This window comes from Rhinolophus ferrumequinum, chromosome 24 (assembly GCF_004115265.2).
Source record: "Rhinolophus ferrumequinum isolate MPI-CBG mRhiFer1 chromosome 24, mRhiFer1_v1.p, whole genome shotgun sequence".
Taxonomy (NCBI): Eukaryota; Metazoa; Chordata; class Mammalia; order Chiroptera; family Rhinolophidae; genus Rhinolophus; species Rhinolophus ferrumequinum.
In genome coordinates, this window is record NC_046307.1 from 2,086,522 (window position 1) to 2,111,131 (window position 24,610).

General features: G+C 40.1%; 1 protein-coding gene across 1 annotated transcript; it reads left to right on the top strand.

Moving 5' to 3' along the window:
* The first annotated feature begins 569 nt into the window (after window positions 1-569).
* LOC117016481 (zinc finger protein 354B-like) lies at window positions 570-23,499 on the top strand. The gene is given in 7 exon segments (XM_033095772.1): window positions 570-819; window positions 1,800-1,885; window positions 4,348-4,474; window positions 5,191-5,286; window positions 21,770-22,520; window positions 22,522-22,691; window positions 22,694-23,499. Coding segments are annotated over 6 exon segments (1,752 nt in total). The 5' UTR covers window positions 570-819; window positions 1,800-1,852; the 3' UTR covers window positions 23,269-23,499.
* Window positions 23,500-24,610: the final 1,111 nt, after the last annotated feature.

Sequence of the window (24,610 nt, forward strand, 5' to 3'; positions counted from 1 at the left end):
TTGACCATAGTCAACTGATTTTATCTTATCAAGATTTAGTTTCGGGGTATATTAACACGGCGGTATTCGTGACCCTATGCAGTGCTGCAACCTGACTGCACATCTACCCCAGATATTTCAGACCCTGCTCTCCTTTCGCTTTTTCCCATAACGCTTATCTTAAAATGTTATGTAATTATGTACATGGCCTACTGTCAGCTCTTTATCCCCCCCTCCAAAAAAAAAAGTTCCCGAGAGCAATGATCTTTGTTTGGTTGGGGACTATTTCCAACAGTTTACAACAGCGCTGGGCACATAGCAGGTGCTAGATAGTTTCGTTGAATGACTTAAGGGGAAACAGGTTTGTTCTTGGTGGGCATGTCGTTAGTTGCCCTACCATTACTACGCAGATGCAGGGCTACAACATACAGCCCTCAGCGAAGCTTCCTTTCCTTCGTCAAGAACCCGAAAGCTGGGACCCTGTAGCCCACGTAGGACGGGGCCAAGCCCAGAAGTGGGGTCTGGGCATATGAGAGGCTTGCCAGTGCCCGCCTCGCAGATCAGCGCGGAGAATTACACTTCCCAGAATCCTTGGGTCATCGCGTGGACTACATTTCCCAGCAGCATTAGCGGCCACCTCTAACCCGCCCCCTGCCCTGCCCCTCCCGGGCCTGCGTGGGGCGCGGGGCTTTTGCCGCCGGAGTGAGCGGCTTTTGGGCCTGAGCGCGGGGGGAGTTCAGACTCGAGGCTGCTGCCCCGCAGGGGCAGTTCTGGAGCCTCTCGCCTGAGGAGCGCGGCCGGCGGAGGCACGGCCCCCGGAGCCCCCGCGGCCTGGGCGAGGTGAGCGGCGGAGGGTCGGCGGGGTGCGGCAAGGAGGGCTGGGGCTTCGAGAAGATGCGGGGCACAGGCCCGAGGGGCTCGAGCCGGGCCTTTGTGGGCGCGGGTGGGCTAAGGGCGGCACCCGGGCTCTGTCCACTGCCTCCCACGATCCGCCCTGCAGACGGCGGCCGAACGCGGCAGGTGGGGCATTTAGTCTCCACTGGCCCGGGCCCAGCTGCCCTCCTTCCCGACCGTTCCTGCGCGCTGCCTGCCCTGCGCCTGCCGGCGTTTGAATTTGCTACCGGCTGTCAGTGAACGTGAGGAAATGTACTTCCTCCCCACACGGTCGCCACAGCCCTCGGGGGGGCAGGCGTAACGATCTGTTTTCCGCGAGAAGTGAGTTGCTGGTCGTTTCCCCCGATGGCAGCGCCAACACTGGAACCCAGGTCTGGTTTATGAGCCCGTTCGTCAGACAGCAACGCACTCCCCGCCATAGGAAAGCGGTGGTTTACCCTTTCCGAAGCAGTTTTCTCCAACTATCTGGGTTGATTCCTGGACAGGAGAGGGAGGAACGGGTGGGAAAATCTGGTGGAGAAATGTCGCACGCATGCAGTGATGGACGCTCGGGAGCGCGCCCTCACCTGCTGTGTGAGCCAGTTGCTCGCACTCTGCGCTCAGTCTCCTGATCTGTAAAATGGGGGTGCTGACAGTGCCAGCAGTGCTGTGGGACCGAACGATGTGGGCGGTGTCTGGCTCAGTGAGTCGCCGCGTCTGCTGCTGCTGGAGTCCCAGGTCCTCCTGCTCTGAGCCAGGGCAAGGGCTGGGGCCTGGACGGATGGCCCAGCCCTTCTCTCTGGTGTCGTCTGCTCCTAACTCCTCCCGACCGCCCTCTCTGAGGGCACGTGGCGTCATTCTCAGGGGGTGTAAGGATTTGAGAGCTGGTGATTCCGAGGGTGGAGAGGAGAAGGGGCTTCTCCCTCCCGGCTCCCTTTTTCTTTCAGATCTGCCTTCTGGAGACTGTGCCCATCCTGGGGGAAGAGCCCAAAAAGAGGATATGGCTACTGAACAGGCGGAAGCAAGGTCTCAGGTAAGTTCGTTGCATCTCAGGTCTTAGGGACAGGTGGTGTGTTTGTTTGTTTTCCCTCAAACTGCAGTTCTCTCCCCAATACGGTTTTCTCCAGGATTTGGAGCCCAAGTCCTTTTCCCTTTGAAGAGCCCGTCCGCCTGGTGGTTGGTGGACTCTGTAGTGAAGGCTTGCCTTCCCTGCCCCATCCATGGCTAGTGTTTCCCTTTTCTTTTCCTAACAGACACTCTTTTATTCATTTAACTCAGTTCACTGTGTGATTACTAATTTGACAGGTAAGATGCCGAGTCTTATATCACCCGCGGACAAAAGAAACTAACATCACACTTGGCAGAGTTCCTTTCTGGCCCTGCCTCCTTGGCTCACCCATATCTCCCTCCTGACCCTTGGCAAGAATGCTTTTCGTTTTCTTTTCACCTCCTGATACCGTCTCCAGGCTTCTCCAACCTATAGGTTTTAGTTTTTTCTCCCTTTTAACTTTGTGGATCATGTGCCTTAATTATACCACTCTCTTGAAAACTGATCTTCACCTGCCATTTGTGTGTAGGAATGAGGAAGGGACCCTCGTCTGGTGAGCCAGTGTGTGAACAAAGGTAGCCATGTTGGAAGGGACACACAGTTGGAGAGGTCTCTAGACTCTGAGAGCAGAGAGAAGACCCCTCAGGAAACGGCAGGGAGTGTTTCGTGGGCTATTGATCCTGGAGAGGCAGTGTATGCAGTGGTTAGGAAGTGGGGCTTTTGAGCCAGATGGTCAGGTTTGAACCCATGTTCTCCATTGACATTTAGGGGCCTTGGGCAAATAGCTCAGTTTCCTCATCTGTAAAATAGGAATAACAACAGTACCTACCTCATAGGTTAGGTGACAGGACCACATGAGTTAGTGCATGGAAAGTGTTTAGATCAGGGCCGGGCACATATGTGGTTGTTGAGGTAGCTGAACGATATTTTTATAGTAATAACACTATTAAGGTTGATAGATAGAAACTGCTATACAGTGTTCCTAGGACCCAGAAAATACTTGCCTCATCTTCATCTAAGCACAACAAGTAATATTGCTCGGGAATGTCCTGAGAGCTTTACCGTTGTTCTCACTCTCACAACAGCGATTATTATCCCCATTTTACATGTGAGGAAACTGAGGCTCAAAGAGGTCAAGTAACCTGGATTCAAACCCAGTGTGTGTGGCTTCTAAGTTTGTGGTCATCATCGTCCAGCCATGGCTCTGGTGATCTTCTCTGAAAGAGAAAGATCTGGTGATCTTTTCCACAGGGCAGACCAGCCATGTGGTACCAGGGGTTGAGGAGTACCAAACTCATGTCATCTTTTGGACACACAGAATGCGCTGGTGTTTGATCTGAGGCTACGGCCAGGCCTCCTGTTGCATATTTGGTTGTTTTTTTCTGAGGCTTTCCCACTCCGTTCCAACAGAGCCAAGTTGCTCTCTTGCCCAGAATCGCTTCCATCCGTGTGTCAGTGAATCCCGTACTTGCTAACCTTGCCTGCTGCCCATTTGTCGGTACTGCATGGACCTGTGTGTAAAAGTCACGGACAGGACCTTTAAGACCAGAGAGCATGCACCAAGGACTGGGTTAAAAGAAGACTTTAATTACTGTCCCGCCTCTGCCACTAATGAATTATGTGACCTGGGGTCTTGACTGCCCTGGACCTTGTATTGCTCTAAAATGAGGACTGAACGAGGAGATGGCATGCAGTCCTGTCCAGCTACACTTTTCTTTCATTGTTCAAATTAGTTCATGTGTTTTTTCTCTACCAGTTGGATTGTAAATTCTTTGAGAGCAAATATCATTTCTTGTATTCTTCCCCCATATGCAAATAATTTAATGCCGTTTCTTATAAAATATTGCATGATCATGGTAAAAGTTTTAGAGAGTATAAAATATGATGTGTATGTATATGTATACGTGTCCATTTATATATGTATGCGTATGTGTGTGTGTATACATTTGTATTTGTGTGTACATCTTTTTATATATATACAGAAAAAGTAGTATCCTCCTTAACCCCACCAGCTGGAGCTAGCCACTGTCAATCCTTTGTTACTCATTTCTCAGCATCAATTACTATGTACGTGTATAATTTTTTTTTCAAAAATGGGAACAAACTACACACTGATACCGAACCTGCTTTCTGTTTTTAACACTATCATGGATGTCTTTTTAAGTCAACAAATATTATCATATTGTCATCAAAAGATTATTCTAATTAACACTCCCACTAATGGCCTCCACACATCTCTTAAAGTGGTTACTCAGGGCCTGGTTCATACTTCATGCTGCTCAGTATATATTTTCACTGGTTGATTGTTCATTGAACAAATGACCGGGAACCTTCAGAACCCAGGACAATACCAGAAGCATATCACGGTAGCCTGTCTCTCTCACCACTCCCACTGCCTTCACTCTGATGGGTGACGCTGCATGAGCTGGGATGGCTTGTCTTTACAGGTGTCAGTGACGTTTGAGGATGTGGCTGTGCTCTTTACGCGGGATGAGTGGAGAAAGCTGCGTCCTTTTCAGAGAAACTTGTACCAGGATGTGATGCTGGAGACCTACAGTAACCTGGTCTCATTGGGTAAGGACATCTTCGCTGTAGGTACAGAATTCAGAAATGGGCGTAACTCTGCACCACTTCCCCGGGGGGCATCAGAAACTTAGCTGAGTTTTGTCTTAGGATTGTGCAAATCGGATCTCCGTAAATAAACATTAAAACCGTTTCCCCCTCTAGGTGTGGACTTGCCCCACTTGTGGGGCGGTCTTCACAGTCGCACTTTAGAAACCCCCTCGTGGTTCAGGCATCATTTCCCACCGTGACTGTTCTGTGGTTTGTTCGCTCACCTCGCAGTAGAGCGCGTCTCTGCCCTCTTCATGGACCCACCACTTGCCAGTTCTCTTTCCAGCCAGATGGACACTGAACAATCCATCACTGAAAGGGAGTGAGAGAGTGTTTTCTCATTTTAAACAAGCTACTTGGTACATAATCCTTTTCATAGGTACCTGTTTACAGATTTTAATTCAGTCTGTACATGTAGCATGTTTTGTCTTCTGTAGAAAGCTCTATTAATCAAGCTGCATGTTTATTGTATTTCTGTAACGTACAACTAATTATTACATAGTCATGTCCTACACATTGTTTCCTTTTCCTTAACACCCCTCACATCGTGGGGGCATGACTTGCAAACCCCACAGGGGCTTTTCGTACCATCCCCTGAGTTTCCCACTCAGGTCTGGGGCATCTCTTTGTGTCCAGACAAAACCAAATCTTGTTTTCTTTTTTTTTTCTGTGAGCAGGACTCCCATTTTCCAAACCCAAAGTGATCTCCCTGTTGCAGCAAGGAGAAGCGCCCTGGGAGTTGGAGGAAGGCAGTCCGGAAGGCTCCTGGCCAGGTAAGTGGACACTGAGGGCCGAGAGCCGCTGCCAGCAAGGGTCTGCTTAGTAAGTAGACGGGCGGCTTGGAGAGGTTGGTCAGGAAAGTTCTGCCCGGGTTCTCGGTCCGCAGGAAGTGGTGGAGAAGAGGGTGCTAAGGCCCCCCGACACGAGCTCCTCTTTTTCTCTGTTAGTCACTTCACAGATGAATCTCTCAGGATCTCTCTTCTTGTTCTGTTGTTTCAGAGGAGCGCTACGTTCTCACATATTCATTCAGCAAACATGACGTATTTCAGGAATTGCAAATATGCATTCTGACTGAGGCTCAGGGTATGTACATGGGGAAAGAAGGAAACAAAGGAAAGGCTTGTAGAAAAGTAGGTGGGGGCCACATTTAAAGTGCTTTGGGGCAGTTCTTAGAGATGTGAACTGTCCAGTGGTGACTGCAAATAGTTAAAGGATTCTAAACGGAAGAATTATATGGTCCTTGATATTTTAGAACAATTGGTCTGAATCAGAAACAGTTTAAACGCCTCTCCGTAAAGGCACAGCTGAAGAAGCTGTGGCCTGCCCCTACTCTGGCACACGGCACCGCGGTCAGAGCATTGATGAGCCCAGGCTCTCTCCGAGGCTCGGTAAGGAGTAAAGCAAGTTCTGGAGCATTATTACAATGTGTCCCCGTCTATGTTTAAAGAAATCACGTGCGTGTCTGTCTACGGGTATAATGCGCATGTGAGTGCAGAGAGAAAGGTTAGGGACACAGCTTAGCTGGTACCAGTAGTTACGTTTGGAATGGAATGCACAATGAGCGGGGTGGGAGGGACTTTATTTACATGTAAGCTTTTACTTTTGCACAAGCAGAATAATTCATGAACTCCTTAGTTGAAGCACAAGAATGGTCACTTTTGAAGCATCGCAGGATAGTTTTAAAGTGAGGCCAAACTCGATGTGGGAAGTTTGTGGAGATCGCTGCATAATGTAGGCACAATGTGACTAGGCCTGGAGAAGGCACGTGCAGTGGGGTTCAGGAGCGGGGAGCCTTGTTAAGGGCGTAGGGTGAGTTCAGTGGGATGGATTTCACTTGAGAGGTGAGTGAAATACTCGGGTGGAGATCGCTGGGGACAGCGTGTAAGGTCTGCGGGGTTGGAACGCAGGGGAGGTCAGGGAGCCATCGGTACAAAGGTGGCATTTGAAGCCTTGAGCTGACCAGTTGAGGACTCAGGAAACCTCAGCATTTAGGAAGTGGGTTAAGAAGAATCGGGAGAGAAACAGGAGAGGCGGATGTGGTGGAAGATGGCGACAGAAAAACACAGGTCCGGCCCTGGTGGAGCTCATAGTCAGATGGGGAGGAGACGAGCGGTCATGAACTGTGGAATGACAGGTTCAAAGTGCTGTGAGAACTAGACTGCCAGGGGGGTATCGGCAGAGGCTCCCCTGAGGAAGGGTGAATCGAGAAAGGGGGAGGTACTCCAGACCTGGGAAAGGGCACATGTGACGTCCAAGGCAGCCAGCCTGTGCGGACAGAGGTGAGGAGAGAGGAGCAGGGATGATCTTGCTGAGCAGTGGGTCGTCTGTGCCAGAGGGGCAGGCACAGCCCCTGAGGAGTGGCCAGGCCGCAGGCCACAGGCCCAGGTTTGCATTCTGCAAAGATCAGCCTGCAGCCAGTGTGGAGCCTGTTAGCATGGAAGTGGGAGGACTTGTCCAAGGCTGTTGTCAGGTCCAGACGAGTCGGTGATGGCCTCCCACGAGGACCTGGGACAGGCTGTCTCGATCCCCAAAGCCCCCATGTCCAGGGAGTTTCTTCCCACTGTGAGTTGAGATTTTTTTCATGTGGGAGCCACACTTGGCTTTCTTCTGTCTTTGTAACTGTCATTTGGTGAAAACTGGTGGAGGCCACCACACAATCAATGGAGTGCTGGCGTCAGGGAGCCAGTTTTGAGTTAGGGTTGCAGTCCCACGGTCAGTATGAGCTGAGCACGGCTGAAGGATCAGAGGAGGAGACAGAATCCCTTCCCCACACCCCAGAGCCTCCGCTGGTCGAGGGAGTGTCCCTTCCCGAGTGACCGTGTATTAGCTGGATTGACTGGAGTAGCGGGTACGACGAGTCCACAGCTGTCCAGAGAGACGCTGCAGCCACGCGGCGATAGGGTCTTCAGTTCGCCCGTGTCGGGTTTGGGAAGACTTGAAGGAACAGGGAGTGGGTGTCTGAAGGAAGTCAGGCCATCAGAGCGGGCAGAATGTGTGCTTCTCTGGATGGGACGAGCCTCCTCTCTTCCCTCCAAGATGAAAGTCAGACGGGGTGTCCTGGGAGTCGGACGTGTGGTTCTGCCTGTCCTGCACCCGGTGAGTCTCCAGCTGCCTGGACTAAAGCGGCCTCAGAACAGCTCCCTTCCTGGGAGCCCGGGTGAAGGACCCGGGTGTTCTGGGAAGCACCTCTGAGCGTTTCCTCTAGACCAGAACCAAAGCCTACCCTTCAGACAACCGGTGCCGGACAAGCTTGTGTCCACGGCCTCAAAACGTACTAAAACAATGATTTCCACCTCAAAACAATTCACAGATAGCAAAAGTAAAACCAAAAAGAAAAACAAACTGTCGTCCGCGGTGTGTACGTTTTAAATGGAGAGATGGGAGGAGAGGCTCAGAGCGTATGTGTGGCGTCAGAACCTCTTGCCTAAGAAATGTGCCCAAAACCTAGTCACTGAGGTTGTGCTCCTCTGGAAGCGTTGTAATAGGAGGAATGCGATTAAACCAACCTGTCCATCTCATGAGTTTGCTTTACACTCAAGTGTGGACATCTTCTTGAAATCTAAAATTTTAAATCCAGGGATGGCCTAGGTAAACCATCACCTCCAATGAAAGTGTTTCCTTATCCTTTTCTCTTCCTGTGTCATTTAATGCAGGAAGCCTTGTGGGCGGACTGAACCTGTGCAGGGTGGTCAGCTTGAGGGGTCAGGGGGCTGCCTTCCACTCACCCGGATTTGCTGGCGCTGCTATGCACAGAGAGCGGGGCGTCGTTTCCTAATTTGCACAAAGGTGCCATCTGTCGGGGTTAGCAGTCTGGTGCACGCAGTGGTTTTAACGAGTGAAATCCTTACGTGGGGAAAGGGGGGCCCAATGCTCCACTTTGTGATAATGTGTTTCTTAGTCTTGTTCTTGTCCCCTGCCCTCCCCAACCAAGGTCCTGTGTGGGCTCTGCACCCACCCTCCTGCCACCAAAATCCACTGTCCTTGGAGCTGCCAGAATGATCCAGTTAAAATGTAAATCAGGTTGTGTCACTCCCAGTGCTTCCAGCTCACAGCACAGTCCAGTCCCCGAGAGGCCTTCAGAGTCCGCATGGTCCGGCCCTGACTACCTCTTCACCGTCACCTCCCTCCGCTCTGCCCTTTACTCGAGGACTCCAGTCACTCTGGCCACCTTGCCATTCATCGGGCAGGCCCAGCAGGCTCCCGCCTCAGGGCCTGTTCTTCTGGATGGATGGATGGACTGACGGATGGCCACGAGCCCACGTGAGTCACTTCCTCGTGGTGCTGCCCAGATGGTACTTTCTTGAAGGCACAGCTCGTATAAACACAGCCCTCCGTCCTCCACATTCATCCCCTCACCATGCTTTATTTTCCATAATAGTATATGTTTGTTTATTGTCTGTCTCTTCCTCTGAATCGTGAACTCCCTTATGCTGGGTTGTCTGTGTCATTTGTTCCCATTCCGCCAGTGCTGAAAACAGTGCCTGGTCAGAGCAGGCTTCCAGTTAATGATTCCTGAACGACTTGGCTAGGTCAGTGATGACGGAGACAGAAAGAAGTGAACCGGTTTGGGAAATGTTTGCGAGATAAAAGCAGCAGGACTTGGAAATGGATTAGATATGGAAGATAAAGGAGATGGAGTTGTCAAGGATGCTTGCTGGGTTTGTGGCTTGTTCTGGGATGGACAGAGCTAGCATTTGCGGAGGTATGATACTGGAAGATCAGATTTGGGAGACGATACTAACTTGATTTTTTACTTTTAGAAGGAATGTTACTTTTTTAAAAAAAGTTTTTATTTTAAGGTAATTGTAGATTCACATGCAAGTACAAGAAATGATACAGAGAGTTCTAAATTGGTCCTTTACCCAGTTCAAAACTATAATACAATATTGCAAACGAGATAGTGATGTTGGTACAATAAAGATACAAAAGAACTCCTTGTGTCACCATAAGAATCTTTCTTGTTACCCAGTTTTAGATACACCCACTTCCCTCTTGTTCCCTGTTCCCCACCTCCGCTTGTCCTTAACCCTTTGCAACCACTAATGCATTTCTATAATTTTGTCATTTCAAGGATATTATATAATTGGAATCATTGAGTGTGTAACTTTTTAGGATTATTTTTTTTCACTCAACATAATTCTCTGGAACTTTTTCCAAGTAGTTGAATGTATCAATACTTTATACCTTTTGATGGCTGAATAAAGTGGATGTACCACAATTTATAAACCATTCACTTGTTGAAGTTCGTCTGGATTGTGTCCACCAGCAATGTACCAACATATGGGTAATCCAATTTCTGTATACTTACCAATTTGTGTTGTCACTACTTTTTATTGTAGCCATTTTGATAAGTATACGGTGATGTACATTGTGATTTTAATTTGCATGTTCTTAGGATCTAATCATGTTGAACATATTTCTGTGAGCTTATTTGCCATCTGTAGATTTTTGGTAAAAGTTTTCTGCATGTCTTTTGTCCATTTTCTGATTTTTTTGGTTCTTGTTGAGTTTTGAGAGTTTGTATATTCTAGATAGCGATCATTTGATCATTTGATCATTTGACCAATATGTAGTTTGCAAATATTTTCTCCTAGTTTTTAGTTTCTTTTCATCCTCTTAACTGTGTCTTTTGGAGAATAAAAGTTTTATTTTGATGAGGTCCAATTTACAAATGTCTCCTTTTATGGATTGTCTGTCTGGTGTCAAGTCTAAGAAGTCTTTGCTTACCCTTGGGTCTTAAAGATTTTTTTCTGTTTTCTTTAAAAGTTCTATAGTTTTACATTGTACATTTATGTCCATGATATTTCTTAGTTAACTTTTTTTACATGTGGTGTTGGGTTGAGGTTTTTTTTGTTTGTTTATTTTGCCTAAGGGCATTCAGTTGTCTCAGCATTATTTGTTGAAGAAGTTGTCTTTCCTCCATTCAGTTTCTTTGCACCTTTGTCAAAAATCAGCTGCACAAATCCATGAACTTATTTCTGGGTGTTTTATTCTGTTTCATTGACCTTTATGTCTATCCCTTTACCCCCATCATACAGTGTTGATTACTGTTCCTATGTATAGGACTTACTATTGGGTAGATTGGTTGTTCCCACTTTATTCTTCCTTTTCAAAGTTGGTTTAGCTATTCTAGTTGCTTTGCTTTTCCATATAATTTTTAGAATAATCTCATCTATAGCTTAAGAAAAAAGCCTTGCTGAGATATTGATAGGACTTGCTATAAACCTATTTATCGATTTGGGGACAATTGAGATCTTTACTATGTTGAATCTTCTAATCCATGAACATGGTATATCTTTCCATTTATTTAGCTCTTCTGTAAATTCTTTCATCAGTGTTTTATAGTTTTTAACATATAATTCCTGTATGTATTTTGTTATATTTATACCTAAGTATTTTTTGAGCAATTATAAATGGTATTGTAATTATAATTTCAGTGCCCACATGTTTATTGCTAGTATATGGAAACTGTAATTTTTGTATGTGTATCTTGTATCCTGTGACTTTTAACTCTCTTATTAATTCTAGGAAATGTTTGGTAGGTTCCTTGGGATTCTCTGTGTACTGTCACCTACAAATAGGGGTAGTTTTATTTCTTCCTTTCTGATCTGTATACCTTTTATTTCCTATCTTGCCACATTGTACTAACTAGACATGCAGTACTATACTGAATAAGAGTGGTAAGAATAGACATTCTTGCCTTGTTCCTAACCTTAGGTGGAAAGCATTCAGTCTTTCATCATTAAGTATGTTAGCTATAGGTTTTTGCAGATGCACTTTATCAAGTTGATTGCATTTATAACCTATTAATTAAAAGAAATTTAAGAGATATACCAACCAAGTGCAGTGGCGAACCTTGATAATTTCCTAATTGAAAAAATTTTATGAGGCAATTAGAAAATTTAAACACTGCCTGTATAGAAAATGCTATGATTAGAGAATAATGTTAATTGCATTGGCTGTGATATATTTTTTGTCGTTTTGTAAAGCCCTATTTGTGAGAAATGTGATTGGAAATATTTATGGATGAAATGATACGATGTTTGGGATTTGCTTTAGCACAGTCTGATGGAGGAAAAGTGGGGCTTGTACATGAAACTGTTGGTGGTTGTTAAAACTGGCTTAAAGGTTCATAGTACAATTGTTTCTTCTTTCATATATGTTGAAAATTCCCATAATAGTTTTAAAAAATTAGAATTACCCAAAACAAAATTTATAGACCAGAATTTATTTTTCCACTAGTACGAAGGATATTCACAAACATGATATACTACCCCATTATAGTGTTAGGTGTAATTCCCAGCATGCTAATTGTAATTCTCTCAGTTTTCTAGTTCTCAGGAAAACCCTGTGAGACAGCAAATGAAAGGCACACTTTTATCGAAGTATAATTTTGAATCTGACTGATTATTGGATAAATTGGGGGAGTATTTTAGGAAATAAGGCCTTACAGCTCTTTTTGTCAAAAAATGGATTCTACATTCAACCCTCACCCTACCCCTTCATCTAGTATTGGGGAAAGTTTTTTAAAAATCTGCCACAACAGAAAATCCTCTCCAAAAAAGAAAAAACATTATTACTATTAAATAAGCACTAAACCAGATCAATACCTGCATGATAGGGAATTGCCAATGAGATTACAAAACAAAGAAACCCTACTCTTTTTTATGTAGTTTAGCAGATACTACATTTATATACAAGGTCGGACGATTAAGTTCGTGATCTTGTTGTAATGATGTTGCTAACCTTTTTTGATATTAGAGGGATTATTCATTATGAATTTGTACCAACTAGACAAACAGTTAACCAAGTTTACTATTTGGAAGTGCTGAAAAGGTTGCATGAAAAAGTTAGGTCACCTAAACTTTTCGCCAACAATTCATGGCTTTTGCATCACGACAATGCACCAGCTCACACAACACTGTCTGTGAGGGAGTTTTCAGTCAGTAAACAAATAACTGTATTGGAACACCCTCCCTACTCACCTGATCTGGCCCCCAGTGACTTCTTTCTTTACCGGAAGACAAAGGAAATATTGAAAGGAAGACATTTTAATGACATTCAGGACATCAAGGGTAGTACGTCTGATGGCCATTCCAGAAAAAGAGTTCCAAAATTGCTTTGAAGGGTGGACTAGGCACTGCTGTCTGTGCATAGCTTCCCAAGGGGAGTTCTTCAAAGGTGACCGTAGTGATATTCAGAAATGAGGTATGTAGCACTTTTTCTAGGACAAGTTCACGAGCTTAATTGTCAGACCTCGTCTGTGTTAAACAGTGTTTCAATTAATATAACTATGATAAGTTTTGAGATCAGGAAACTCCAACTTTGTTCTCTTTTCTCAATATTATTTTGGCTTTTCAGGGTCTCTTGACATTCCACATGAATTTTAAGGTGGATTTTTCTATTTCTGAAAAAAAAATAGCATTGGAAATTTGATAAAGATTGCATTGAATCTGTAGGTCACTTTAGGTAGTATTGCTATCTTAACCATATGGTCTTACAATCCTTGAACACCTGATGTCTTCCCATTTGTCTATGTCTTGTTTACTTTCTTTCGGCAATGTTTGTCATTTTAATCTCCTTTGAGTTAATTCCTAACTATTTTATTCATTTTGATGCTATTGCAAATTGAAATTTTTTCTGTATTTCTGTTTTGGATTGTTCATTGTTCGAGTATAAAAACACAACTTGTTTTTGTGTGTCGATTTTTTGTTCTGCTACTTTGCTGAATTTATGAATTCTAACAGTTGTGTCTTTCTTTTTTGTGGAATCTTTAGGGTTTTCTACATATAAGATCATGTCATCTGTGATTGAGATCATTTTACTTCTTTTGCAATTTGCATACCTTTTATTTCTTATTCTTGCCTTATTATTCTAGCTAGAAATTCCAATACTATCCTGTTTCCCCGAAAATAAGACCTAGTCGGACATGACTGTAGGACATGATTGTCTGGCTAGGTCTTATTTTCAGGGAAACACGGTTGAGTAGAAGTGGTATAAGTGGGCATCCTTGTCTTCTTGTTCCTGATCGTAGGGGAAAGGATTTCAGTCTTTTACCATTGAGTATGATTATAGCTATGAGTTTTTCATATATGGCCTTTGTTACTTTGGAGTAGTTTCCTTCTGTTCCCAGTTTGTTGTTGTTTTTTGTTTATTTGTTTATTTTTTACCATGAAAAGGTGATGAATTTTTATCAAATGCTTTTTCTGCATTACTTGAGATGGTCATGTGGTTTTATCCCTTCATTCTACTAATTTGATGTATTGCATTAATTGGTTTTTATATGTTGAACCATGCTTACATTCCAGGGATAAATCTCATTTGGTCATGGTGTATAAACCTTTTAATATTCTGAATTCTGTTTGCTAGTACTTTATTGAGGATTTTTAAATACATGTTCACAAGGAATATTGATCTTTAGTTTTTTTGTTTGGCTTTGTTATCAGGGAAATGTTGGCCTCATAGAACAAGTTAGGAAGCATTCCCTTCTTTTCGGGTTTTTTCTTTTTTCCTGTTTTGTAAGAGTTTGAGAAGGATTGGTATTAGTTCTTTAATATTTGGTAAAATTCACTGGTAAAGCCATCTTGTCCAAGGCTTTATTTGAGAGGTTTCTGATTACTGATTTAATCAAACCTTATTAGTTATGTGTGTATTCAGATTTTCTGTTTCTTCATAATTCAGACTTGGTAAATTTTGTGTTGCTAAGAATCTGTCCATATCATCTAGGTTATGCAACTTGTTGTCATATAGTTATTCTTAGTTTTTTCTTATAAACCTTTATATTTCTGAAGTAGTGTCACCACTTTCATTTCTGATTTTAGTAATTTGTCTCTTTTCCCTTTTATTCTTGGTCAGTCTCACTAAAGGTTTATCAGTTACGTAGATCTTTTTAAAGAATCAATTTTGGTTTTGCTGATTTTCTCTATTTTTCTATTCTCTATTTCATTTGTCTTTGCTCTTGTTTTTATAATTGGTAGGATTCACTGGTGAAACCATCTATATATTTTTTTCTTTCTGCCAGCTTGGTTTCTCTTTAGTTCCTTAAGATGTAAAGTTTGGTTGTTAATTTACATCTATAAAATTTCCTGTAGCACTGCTTTTATTGCACCTGTAAGTTTTGATAAGTTGTGTTCGCATTTTCATTCATGTGTAAGTACTTTCTACTTTTTCTTGTGATTTTCTTCTTTTACTCATTGGTTGTTTAAGAGTGTGTTGTTTAATTTCCACATTTTGTGAATTTTCCTGTTTTACTTCTGTTACTTATTTCCAACTTTATCCCATTGTGGTTGAATACCTGTATAATACCTGTATTTTAAAATCTGTTGAAACTTGTTTTGTGGTGTAACATACAGCTTATACTGGAGGATGTCTCTTGTACTTGTGAAGAATATGTATTCTGTTTTTGATGGTAGCACAATCTGTACGTAGCTGTTAGAATGAGGTAATTGTTCAAGTCCTTTATTTCCTTCCTTCTCTTCTGTCTGGTTGTCCTATCTTTCACTGAATGTGAGATAGCAAAGTCTCCAGTTATTATTGTAGACTCTTTCTCCCTTCAATTTTATTAGTTTTTGCTTCATATATTTTTAGGATGTGTTATTTGGTATCTAAATGTTTGTAATTGTAATAGCTTTCTGCTGAATCAAATCTTTTATTAATATATACCATCCTTTATCTCTTGTAACTTTGTTTTCCTGAAGTTTATCTTGTCTCATACTAGTATAGCCACCCCAGCTCTCTTTTGGTACTTTTATTTGCATGAAGTATTTTTCCATCCTCTCATTTTCAACCTGTTTGTGTCTTTGGGTCTAGTCGTGTAGTGAGTCTCTTGTAGACAGTATATAGTTGGATTATATTTTTTATTTTTTTCCCTTCTGCCAATATCTGTATTTTGATTGGAGAGTTAAGCTGTTTATATTTAAAGTAATTACTGATATGGAAGGATTTCTGTCATTTTGGTCTTTGTTTTCTATATGTGTTATAGCTTTTTGTCCCTGATTTACTGCATTACTGTCTCTTTTTGTGTTTAGTTGATTTTTTTGTAGTGTAACATTTTAATTTCCATTTCTTTTTATATATATTGTAAGTGTTTTGTTTTTGGTTACCATTGGGATTACATTTAACATCCTAAATTTATAACATCTAATTTTAATTTATACCGCTTTAAGTTCAATAATGTACAAAGTCTCTCCTTCTATACAGCTCCATTCGCATTCTCTTTCAGTTATTAATTTTGCAAATTGCATCATTATACATTGTATGCCTAAAAACACAGCATAATGATTTTTAATGCATTTGTGTTTTAAGTCATGTAGAAAATTAAAAAGTGGAGTTACAAACCAAAATTACAATAATATTGGGTTTTGTATTGACCATGCATTTACTTTTAACAGAGATCTTTATTTCATCATATAGCTTTGCCTTGCATCCTTTCATTTCAACTTGAAGACCTCCCTTTAATAATTCTTGCAGGGCAAACCTAGTAGTAACAAACTACCTCAGCTGTTGTTTACATGGGTATGTCTTTATTTCTTTCTCATTTTTGAAGGGCAGTTTTGCCATTTAGCTAATTCTCTGTTGACCCTTTTTTTCTTTCAGCCTTTTGAATATATTAACCCACTACTTTCTGGCTTCCCAAGTTTCTGATGAGAAATATGATAATCTTATTGAAGATCTCTTGTATATTATGAGATTTTTTTTTTTTCTTTCTGTTGCTTTTAGTATTCTTTCTTTGGCTCTGATTTTTGATAATTTGGTAATGAACTGTCTCAGTGTGGGTCTGCTTGAATTTATCTGCTTGAATTTATCTCTTTTGGAGTTCATGCTTCGTGGATTTGTAGATTCAGAGCATGCATCAAATTTGGGAAGTTTTCAGCTATTGTCTTCAAATGATGTCTCTGCCTCTTTTCTCATTCCAAGACTTCCGACAATGCATGTTTTGGTCCACTTGATGGTATCCCACAGGTCTCTTAGGCTCTGTTCACTTTCTTCAATTCTTTTTCTTTGTTCCTCAGACTCAATAATTTTAATTGCTCTATCTTCAAGTTCACTGATTCTTCTGCCTGCTCAAATCTGATTTTGAATCCCTTTCACTTATCGTATTTTTCAACTCCAGGATTTATCTTCGGTTTATTTTTAGTTTTTTATCTCTTTATTGATATTTCCACTTTATTAATCATTTCATGACTTTGTCCATATCTCCTGTAGTTTTCTGAGCATCTTTAAAACTGTTGTTTTGAAGTTTTCGGGTAGCATGCCACCATCATCTCCTCATGGTCCGTTTACTTTGTTCCTTTGAAAGAGCCATACTTTTCCATATTTTTATGCTTTGTGATTTTTTTGTTGAAAACTGGACATTTGAATTTTATAATGTTGTAACCCTGGAATCAGATTCTCTCCCTTTCCCAGGGTTTCCTGATATTTTTGTTGTTGAATGGTGTCTGTGCCGTGGATTAACCTGAGATATAAACTGAAGGTTTTCTCAGCCTTTGTCTTTCTGAGCCCTTGTCTTTCCCTGGGCATCTGTGTTGACTTTCTAAATTTCCCATGTATACAGATGCCTTTGAATGTCCTTGTACTTAAATATGTAGTTCCCCAAAATGGAAAAATAGGTAAAATAAAAGGAAGAAGAAAGCAGGCACTTTCCCTTAAGTACTCTGGCCGCTGCCTCAGGCCGTGGGGATTACAATAATGGCAGTATCTGTTTGCGCATGATCCCAAGCAGTAATCCTCAAGTTCAAATTCATGATATTTGAAGAACAAGTCCTTATTATCACCTTGGCTCCGACAAGGCACTTTAGGACAGTTGCCCGCCACAGGACTGGGTTTTGGTAGCTGCTACTGACTGAAATTAACTGCAGTTTACTGATTAACGTTTCCCCTGGGAGATGCAAGCCTTCAAGTAGATTCCACAGTTCCAAAACTGTTACATCAGATAGATTCTACTAGTTCAGTTGTTGTCTAGGTGGGCAGACAGAAGCCTAGAACTTCCTACTCTGTCATTACCCTGATGTCGACTTTTTCTCTTTTAATTCACAGTTATTTTACAGTTTTGGCATTTTCTCTCTGAGTAATGCTGAAGATAAGGACTTGCATAGAAGTCTCAGAATTATAAAGTTATTTATCATTTGGGGAAGAAATTTTGGTAGTTTGCTTACCACCATTATCTTCAGTTACCCAGAAGGCTTTGGTATTTACTCTTAAAATATAAATGTTATTCTGTTAGTATTTTAATTTTCTATTTAGAAAGTATGTTTTTAAGTGAAAATATTTTTTAAGATTTTTTCTCTGTATACTGATATTTTAAAAATACATTTGCAGGAACTGGAGTTTTAAAATTGCACCTCTCTTATTAGATATGTTCTATAAGAAGAAAAAAACCTACTCACTCAAGGACAGAGAGAATAGTACAATGAATTTCTGTGTATCCAGCATCCAGTTTCAACAGTTATCAAATTAATTGCCATTTTGCTTTCATTTATGCCAATGATTCTCTACCAGGGGTCATTTGTCAAAGTCTTGAACATTTTTGCTTGTCACAACTTGAGGGGGTAATGGTAGAAAGGGTAGGTACTAATGCACAGGGCCGCGCCACAGAAAGAATTATCCAGTATAAAATGTTAGCTAAGGTTGAGAAATCCTGATCTTTATGAAGGATTTAAAATAATCTTTATATATTTTCTTTAAAAAAATCTGTATATTTTCATAACATTGAATTGCTCTATCCAAGAATAGGAAATATTTTTTTTTAATTTATTTTTTGGTGTACTTCATTTAAGACATAAAATTTCTTCATATAAGTTTTTCATATTCTTATAAATTTATTCTTCTAATTCTATGTTAGTGTAAATGCAGGTTATTGATTTCAGTGAGTTAATTTTATATCCTGCTATATTAATGATCAAGTTTTATCATTGATTTCTCTGGAGATTTTTTTTTAATGGCAATTTATAGTTTTGTTCTTTTTTTTAATTAAAGTTTATTGGGGTGACGATTGTTAGTAAAGTTACATAGATTTCAGGGGTACAATTCTATATTACATCATCTATAAATCCCAATGTGTGTTCACCACCTGGAGTCAGTTCTCCTTCCATCACCATATATTTGATCCCCTTTACCCTCATCTCCCACCCCCCACCCCCCTTACCCTCTGGTAACCACCAAACTATTGTCTGTGTCTATGAGTTTTTGTTTCTCATTTGTTTGTCTTGTTCTTTTGTTGTTTTTGGTTTATATACCACATATCAGTGAAATCATATGGTTCTCTGCTTTTTCTGTCTGACTTATTTCGCTTAACATTATACTCTCAAGATCCATCCATGTTGTCACAAATGTTCCTATATCATCTTTTCTTAACGCCGAATAGTATTCTATTGTGTATATATACCACAACTTCTTTATCCATTCATCTATCGAAGGACATTTTGGTTGTTTCCATGTCTTGGCCACCGTAAATAAAGCTGCAATGAACATTGGAGCACACGTGTCTTTATGGATAAATGTTTTCAGATTTTTTGGGTAGATACCCAGGAGTGGGATTGCTGGGTCATACGGTAATTCTATTTTTAATTTTTTAAGGCACCTCCACACTGCCTTCCATAGCGGCTGCACCAACACTTGTTACTATTTGTCTTGTTGATGATGGTCATTCTGACTGGGGTGAGGTGATGTCTCATTGTGGTTTTTATTTGCATTTCTCTGATGATTAGTGATGTTGAGCATTTTTTCATATGTCTGTTTGCCATTTGTATGTCCTCTTTGGAGAAATGTCTCTCCAGGTCCTCTGCCTGTTTTTCAATTAGGTTTTTTGTTTTTTTGTTGTTGATTTGCATGAGTTCCTTGTATATTTTGGATATTAGCCCCTTATTGGAGGCACTGTTTGCAAAAATCTTTTCCCATTCAGTTGGTTGCCTCTTTATTTTGTCGATGATTTCTTTTGCTGTGCAGAAGCTTTTAAGTTTGATATAGTCCCATTCATTTATTTTAGCTTTTACTTCCCTTGCCTTTGGAGTCAAATTCATAAAATGCTCTTTGAACCCAAGGTTTATAAGTTTAGTACCTATCTTTTCTTCTATGCAGTTTATTGTTCAGGTCTTATACTTAAGTCTTTGGTTCATTTTGAATTAATTTTGGTACATGGTGACAGATAGCAGTCCAGTTTCATTCTTTTGCATGTGGCTTTCCAATTCTCCCGGCACCATTTATTGAAGAGGCTCTCTTGTCTCCATTGTATGTTTTTGGCTTCTTTGTCAAAAATTATCTGTCCATATTTATGGGGATTTATTTCTGGGTTCTCAATTCTATTCCATTGGTCTACGTGTCTGTTTTTCAGCCAATACCATGCTGTTTTGATTATTGTTGCCCTGTAGTACAAGATAAAGGCAGGGATTATGATACTTCCAGCATTGTTCTTTTTTCTTAAGATTGCTTTGGCTATTCGGGGTTTTTTTTGATTCCAAACAAACCTGATGGTTTTTTTGTTCTATTTCTTTAAAAAATGCAATTGGGATTTTGATGGGGATTGCATTAAATCTGTATATTGCTTTGGATAATATAGTCATTTTAACTATGTTGATTCTTACAATCCATGAGCACGGAATGTTTTTCCATTTATTTGTGTCTTCTTCAGTTTCTTTTAAAAATGTCTTGTAGTTTTCAGCATATAGGTCTTTCACATCCTTGGTTAAGTTTATTCCTAGGTATTTTATTCTTTTCGCTGCAATTGCAAAAGGAATTGTTTTTTTTTATTTCTTTTTCTGAGATTTCATTGTTAGTATATAGGAATACAATGGACTTTTGTACGTTGATTTTGTAGCCGGCCACATCAGTGTATTCGTTGATTGTTTCTAATAGCTTTTTGGTGGAATCTTTAGGGTTTTCTATATACAGCATATATATACTGCGTTCTATATACAGTTTTCTATATACTGCAAAGAGTGACAATTTAACTTCTTCATTCCCAATTTGGATGCCTTTTATTTCTTTCTCTTGCCTGATTGCTCTGGCGAGGACTTCCAATACTGTGTTGAAAAGCAGAGATGATAGGGGACAGCCGTGTCGTGTTCCTGAACATAGAGCAAAGGGCTTCAGTTTTTCACTGATAATTATGAGATTAACTGAGGGTTTGTCATAGATGGCCTTTATTATGTTAAGGTATTTTCCTTCTATACCTATTTTATTAAGTGTTTTAGTCATAAATGGATGTTGTAGGTTGTCAAATGCTTTTTCTGCATCAATTGATATAATCATATGATTTTTGTCCTTTATTTTGTTTATGTGACGTATCACATTGATGGATATGCGGATTTTGAACCATCCTTGTGCCCCGGGGATGAACCCCACTTGGTCATGATGAATAATCCTTTTAATGCTCTGGAGTTTTTTAGGTATAGTATTATAGCACCATAAAAATAAAGGTAGTTTTTCTCTTTACTCATCTTTATGCCTCTAATTGATTTTTCTTGTGTAACTGTATTGGTTAGTATATCTAGTAGAATGTTGAATAGAAGTGAAAGTAATGAGCATCATTCCCGTGTTCTTGATCATAGTGGAAATGTCTCTAGTCTTTCTTCGTTAAATAATATACTGGCTTTAGAAATATAAAGGATATGTATTCTATCTGGTTGAGAAAGTATCCCTGAATTCCTATTTTCTTGAACATTTTTATTGTCACTGGTGTTGATTTTTTTGAAAGCCTCACTCTCTCTAGATATACTCATAATTGTTTCCCTTAGATTCATACATTATAATGTACTGTAGTAAGTGATATAATAAGAGGAATGGATTGTTGGAGCTCATTCAGGAAAGGGTGTAAAGAGGAGCTAACACTGAAACTGAATTTAAAGCATGCAAAGAAGTTTGGCATGTAGGAAAATGAGGGAAAGACATTCAAGATTAGAAATGTGCATAATTACAGAAATGAAACCAATGTTATGGAGTCTGGATCGTTTTTGGATACCACACTGCATTTTCCAATTCATGCTCCTCTTCTAATCTTTTCTCTTGATTCTCCATTACCCTGGTTACTGTTACAGCCCCACCTTCCTTAAATGAGCTTATTTTATTATTTTATTCACCCTAGTACTGAAGCCCTCATGTATTATTGTTTATACAGTGTTACTTTCTTATTTTTCCCTTTTGCTAGTATATTTTAGCCAGGAAGCAAGCACTTACTTAGATATCAATATTTATTCTACCTGTAAATTTAGTCTCAGCCAATTAACTGAATCATTGGCAATTTTTTTTCTTTTTTTTTTGCAGAAAGTAAGAGCAGTCCTAAAATCACAAAGTCAACTCAAACACAAGACTCATCATTTTGGGGGATAATAAGGAAAAGACTCAAAAGGTATGAACCCTGGAACTTCTTATCAGAAAAACCCTGCATATACAAAGACAAATTAAAGAAACAGAAGTACAAAAATGAAAGTTTACAAATAATTTCAATCACTCATACAAAAATCTTCACTGTAGAAAGAAGCCATAAAATTGTTGACTTTGGCCATAATTTCAGCCTGAAGTCAGCCTTTGTTAAGCAACAGAGAGTTGCTAGAGAAAGTGCACCTTCAAAATATGAAATACAAAGAAATAACTTCAAGTACAATTCAAATTTACTTACCCAACCAAAAATCAAGACAACAGAGAGATGTTATCAATGTAATATATGTGAAAAAGCCTTCATTCACAGCTCATCCCTTAGTAAACATCAGAAAAACCATACTGGAGAGAAATTATTTAAATGTAAAGAATGTGGGAAAGCCTTCAGCCATAGTACATCCCTTTGTAAACATCTAAGAACCCATACTGTAGAAAAATCCTATAGATGTAAAGAATGTGGTAAATCCTTCAGCAGAAGGTCTGGCTTTTTTATACACCAAAAAATCCATGCTCAAGAAAATCCCCATAAGTATAATCCAGGTAGGAAGGCATCCAGTTGTAGTACACTCCTTCCTGGATGTCAGAGAACTCATCTCAGAAAGAAGTCCTATTTATGTAATGAATGTGGGAACGCCTTTGTCTAGTTCATCCCTTTGTTATCATCAGAGAATTCACACATGAGAGAAACCTTTTAAATGTAGTGAATGTGGGAGAGCCTTCAGTCAGAGTGCCTCTCTTATTCAACATGAAAGAATTCACACTGAAGAAAAGCCCTATAGATGTAATCAGTGTGGAAAAGGCTTCACTTCTATTCACGACCTAATAGACACCAAATAATTCACACTGGAGAGAACTTATATAATTGTAATGAATGTAGTAAAGCCTTAAGTTCCCACTCGACACTTATTATTCATGAGAGAATTCATACTGGAGAGAAACCATGTAAATGTAAAGTGTGTGGGAAAGCCTTCAGACAAAGTTCAGCTCTCATTCAACATTGGAGAATGCATACCGGAGTAAGACCCTATAAATGTAATGAGTGTGGGAAAACATTCAGGTGTAATTCATCCCGTAGTAATCATCAGAGAATTCATACTGGAGAGAAACCATATCGATGTCTGGAATGTGGGATATCTTTTGGCCAAAGTGTAGCTCTTATTCAACATTGGAGGATTCATACAGGAGAGAAACCCTTTAAATGTAACACATGTGGAAAAACTTTTAGACAAAGCTCATCACTTATAGCACACCAACGAATTGCTATTGGAGAGAAACCCTGTGAATGTAATGCATGTGGGAAACTCTTCAGCCAGAGGTCATCCCTTACTAACCATTACAAAATTCACATTGAAGAGAATCCCTTGAAAGTAGATTTGCACGTGTGAAGGCCTTACACCAAAGCTCATCAGAGTATACATGCTTAAAATTGGTTTAATAAATGTAATGAATATGAGAAAAGTTTCTATTTTAATTCCTTACTAGATATCAAATTCTAAGGGTACACTTTGACTATATAATAACTGTGTGGAAAACTTTCATAACTGTCAGTCACTTTTAAATATCCTGAGACAAGTTACAATTGTGAATATTGATTTTTTTCCATTTGTAAGGTAAAAGGTGGGGTTTTTCTATGTCTTCATATAGCATTATATATATGCTATATATAGCATTATATGCTATATGAAGACATAGAAAAACCCCACCTTTGTGATATGTAAATGTGAGAAAAATCTCAGGGCAGAGATACTGGATTTCTCATTAGAAAGACACCAACTATGAGCTGGTATAGTTGCCCATTTATTACAACTAACATTTTAGCAGCAAACAGAATTGATCTTAAAACATATGCAATATTAGAGCAAAGGACCAAGTAATGGATAAAAACAAACTGCAAACTACCTCAGTCTCTGGAATTGGCCTTTTCGTAAACTGTTGTTAAAACCTTTTGTGTAGTTTTCATTAAAAAGAGAGAAAAATCTGTTCTTTTCCTCCTTTAGTCTATTTACTTCTAAACCACCTAACAGTCTCCCAAAATTTTTACACAATTTCTAATTTTGTTTTCAGAATTATTTTTCATTGTTGCCTTGAAGTCATATTTATTATATAACTGTACTTTGTATACTTTGAACAGCATGTTAGGTTATTTAAATAGGAAAAGTGTAGTTTAGGCAGTCGATTCAAGATTAAAGCTATTAACATTTTCTTCGTTAGCTGCAAGAGAAATTCTAGTCCTAAGAAATAGTTTAGAGAACTTATCACCTATGGCAAAGTTTTGAAAAGCAATCATTTTCATGAAATAAAAGCATGTTTTTCCCCACAAGGTTGTCTAGTTTTTAAAAATTTTTAGAGTGCAAAGGAAAATGAAAGAAGGGACATCTAAACGTTGGAACTGGTTTACTAAGTAAATGTTTCTTTAGCCCCAGGTTTGAGCCAAGTATTCTCCCAGGCACTGGAAATGGTACATTAGAACCAGGCACTGTCTTCAGGAATTCATGAATTGAGGGGGCAAGAGGGTAGGGTTGGAGGGGTTAACAAATGAGTGAACAAATTATAATGTGTTACATTATTTAACAGGGAAATAGATGTTATGATAATACTGTGTTACAGAACATACATACAGAGATTTGATCAGGATGCAGAAAAAAGGAAAGGAGCCTAACCAAGGAAACTTGGGAAGACCAGAGTTAGTGTCCCAGAAACAGAGAGCCCTGAGCCCAGGTTTAGAAG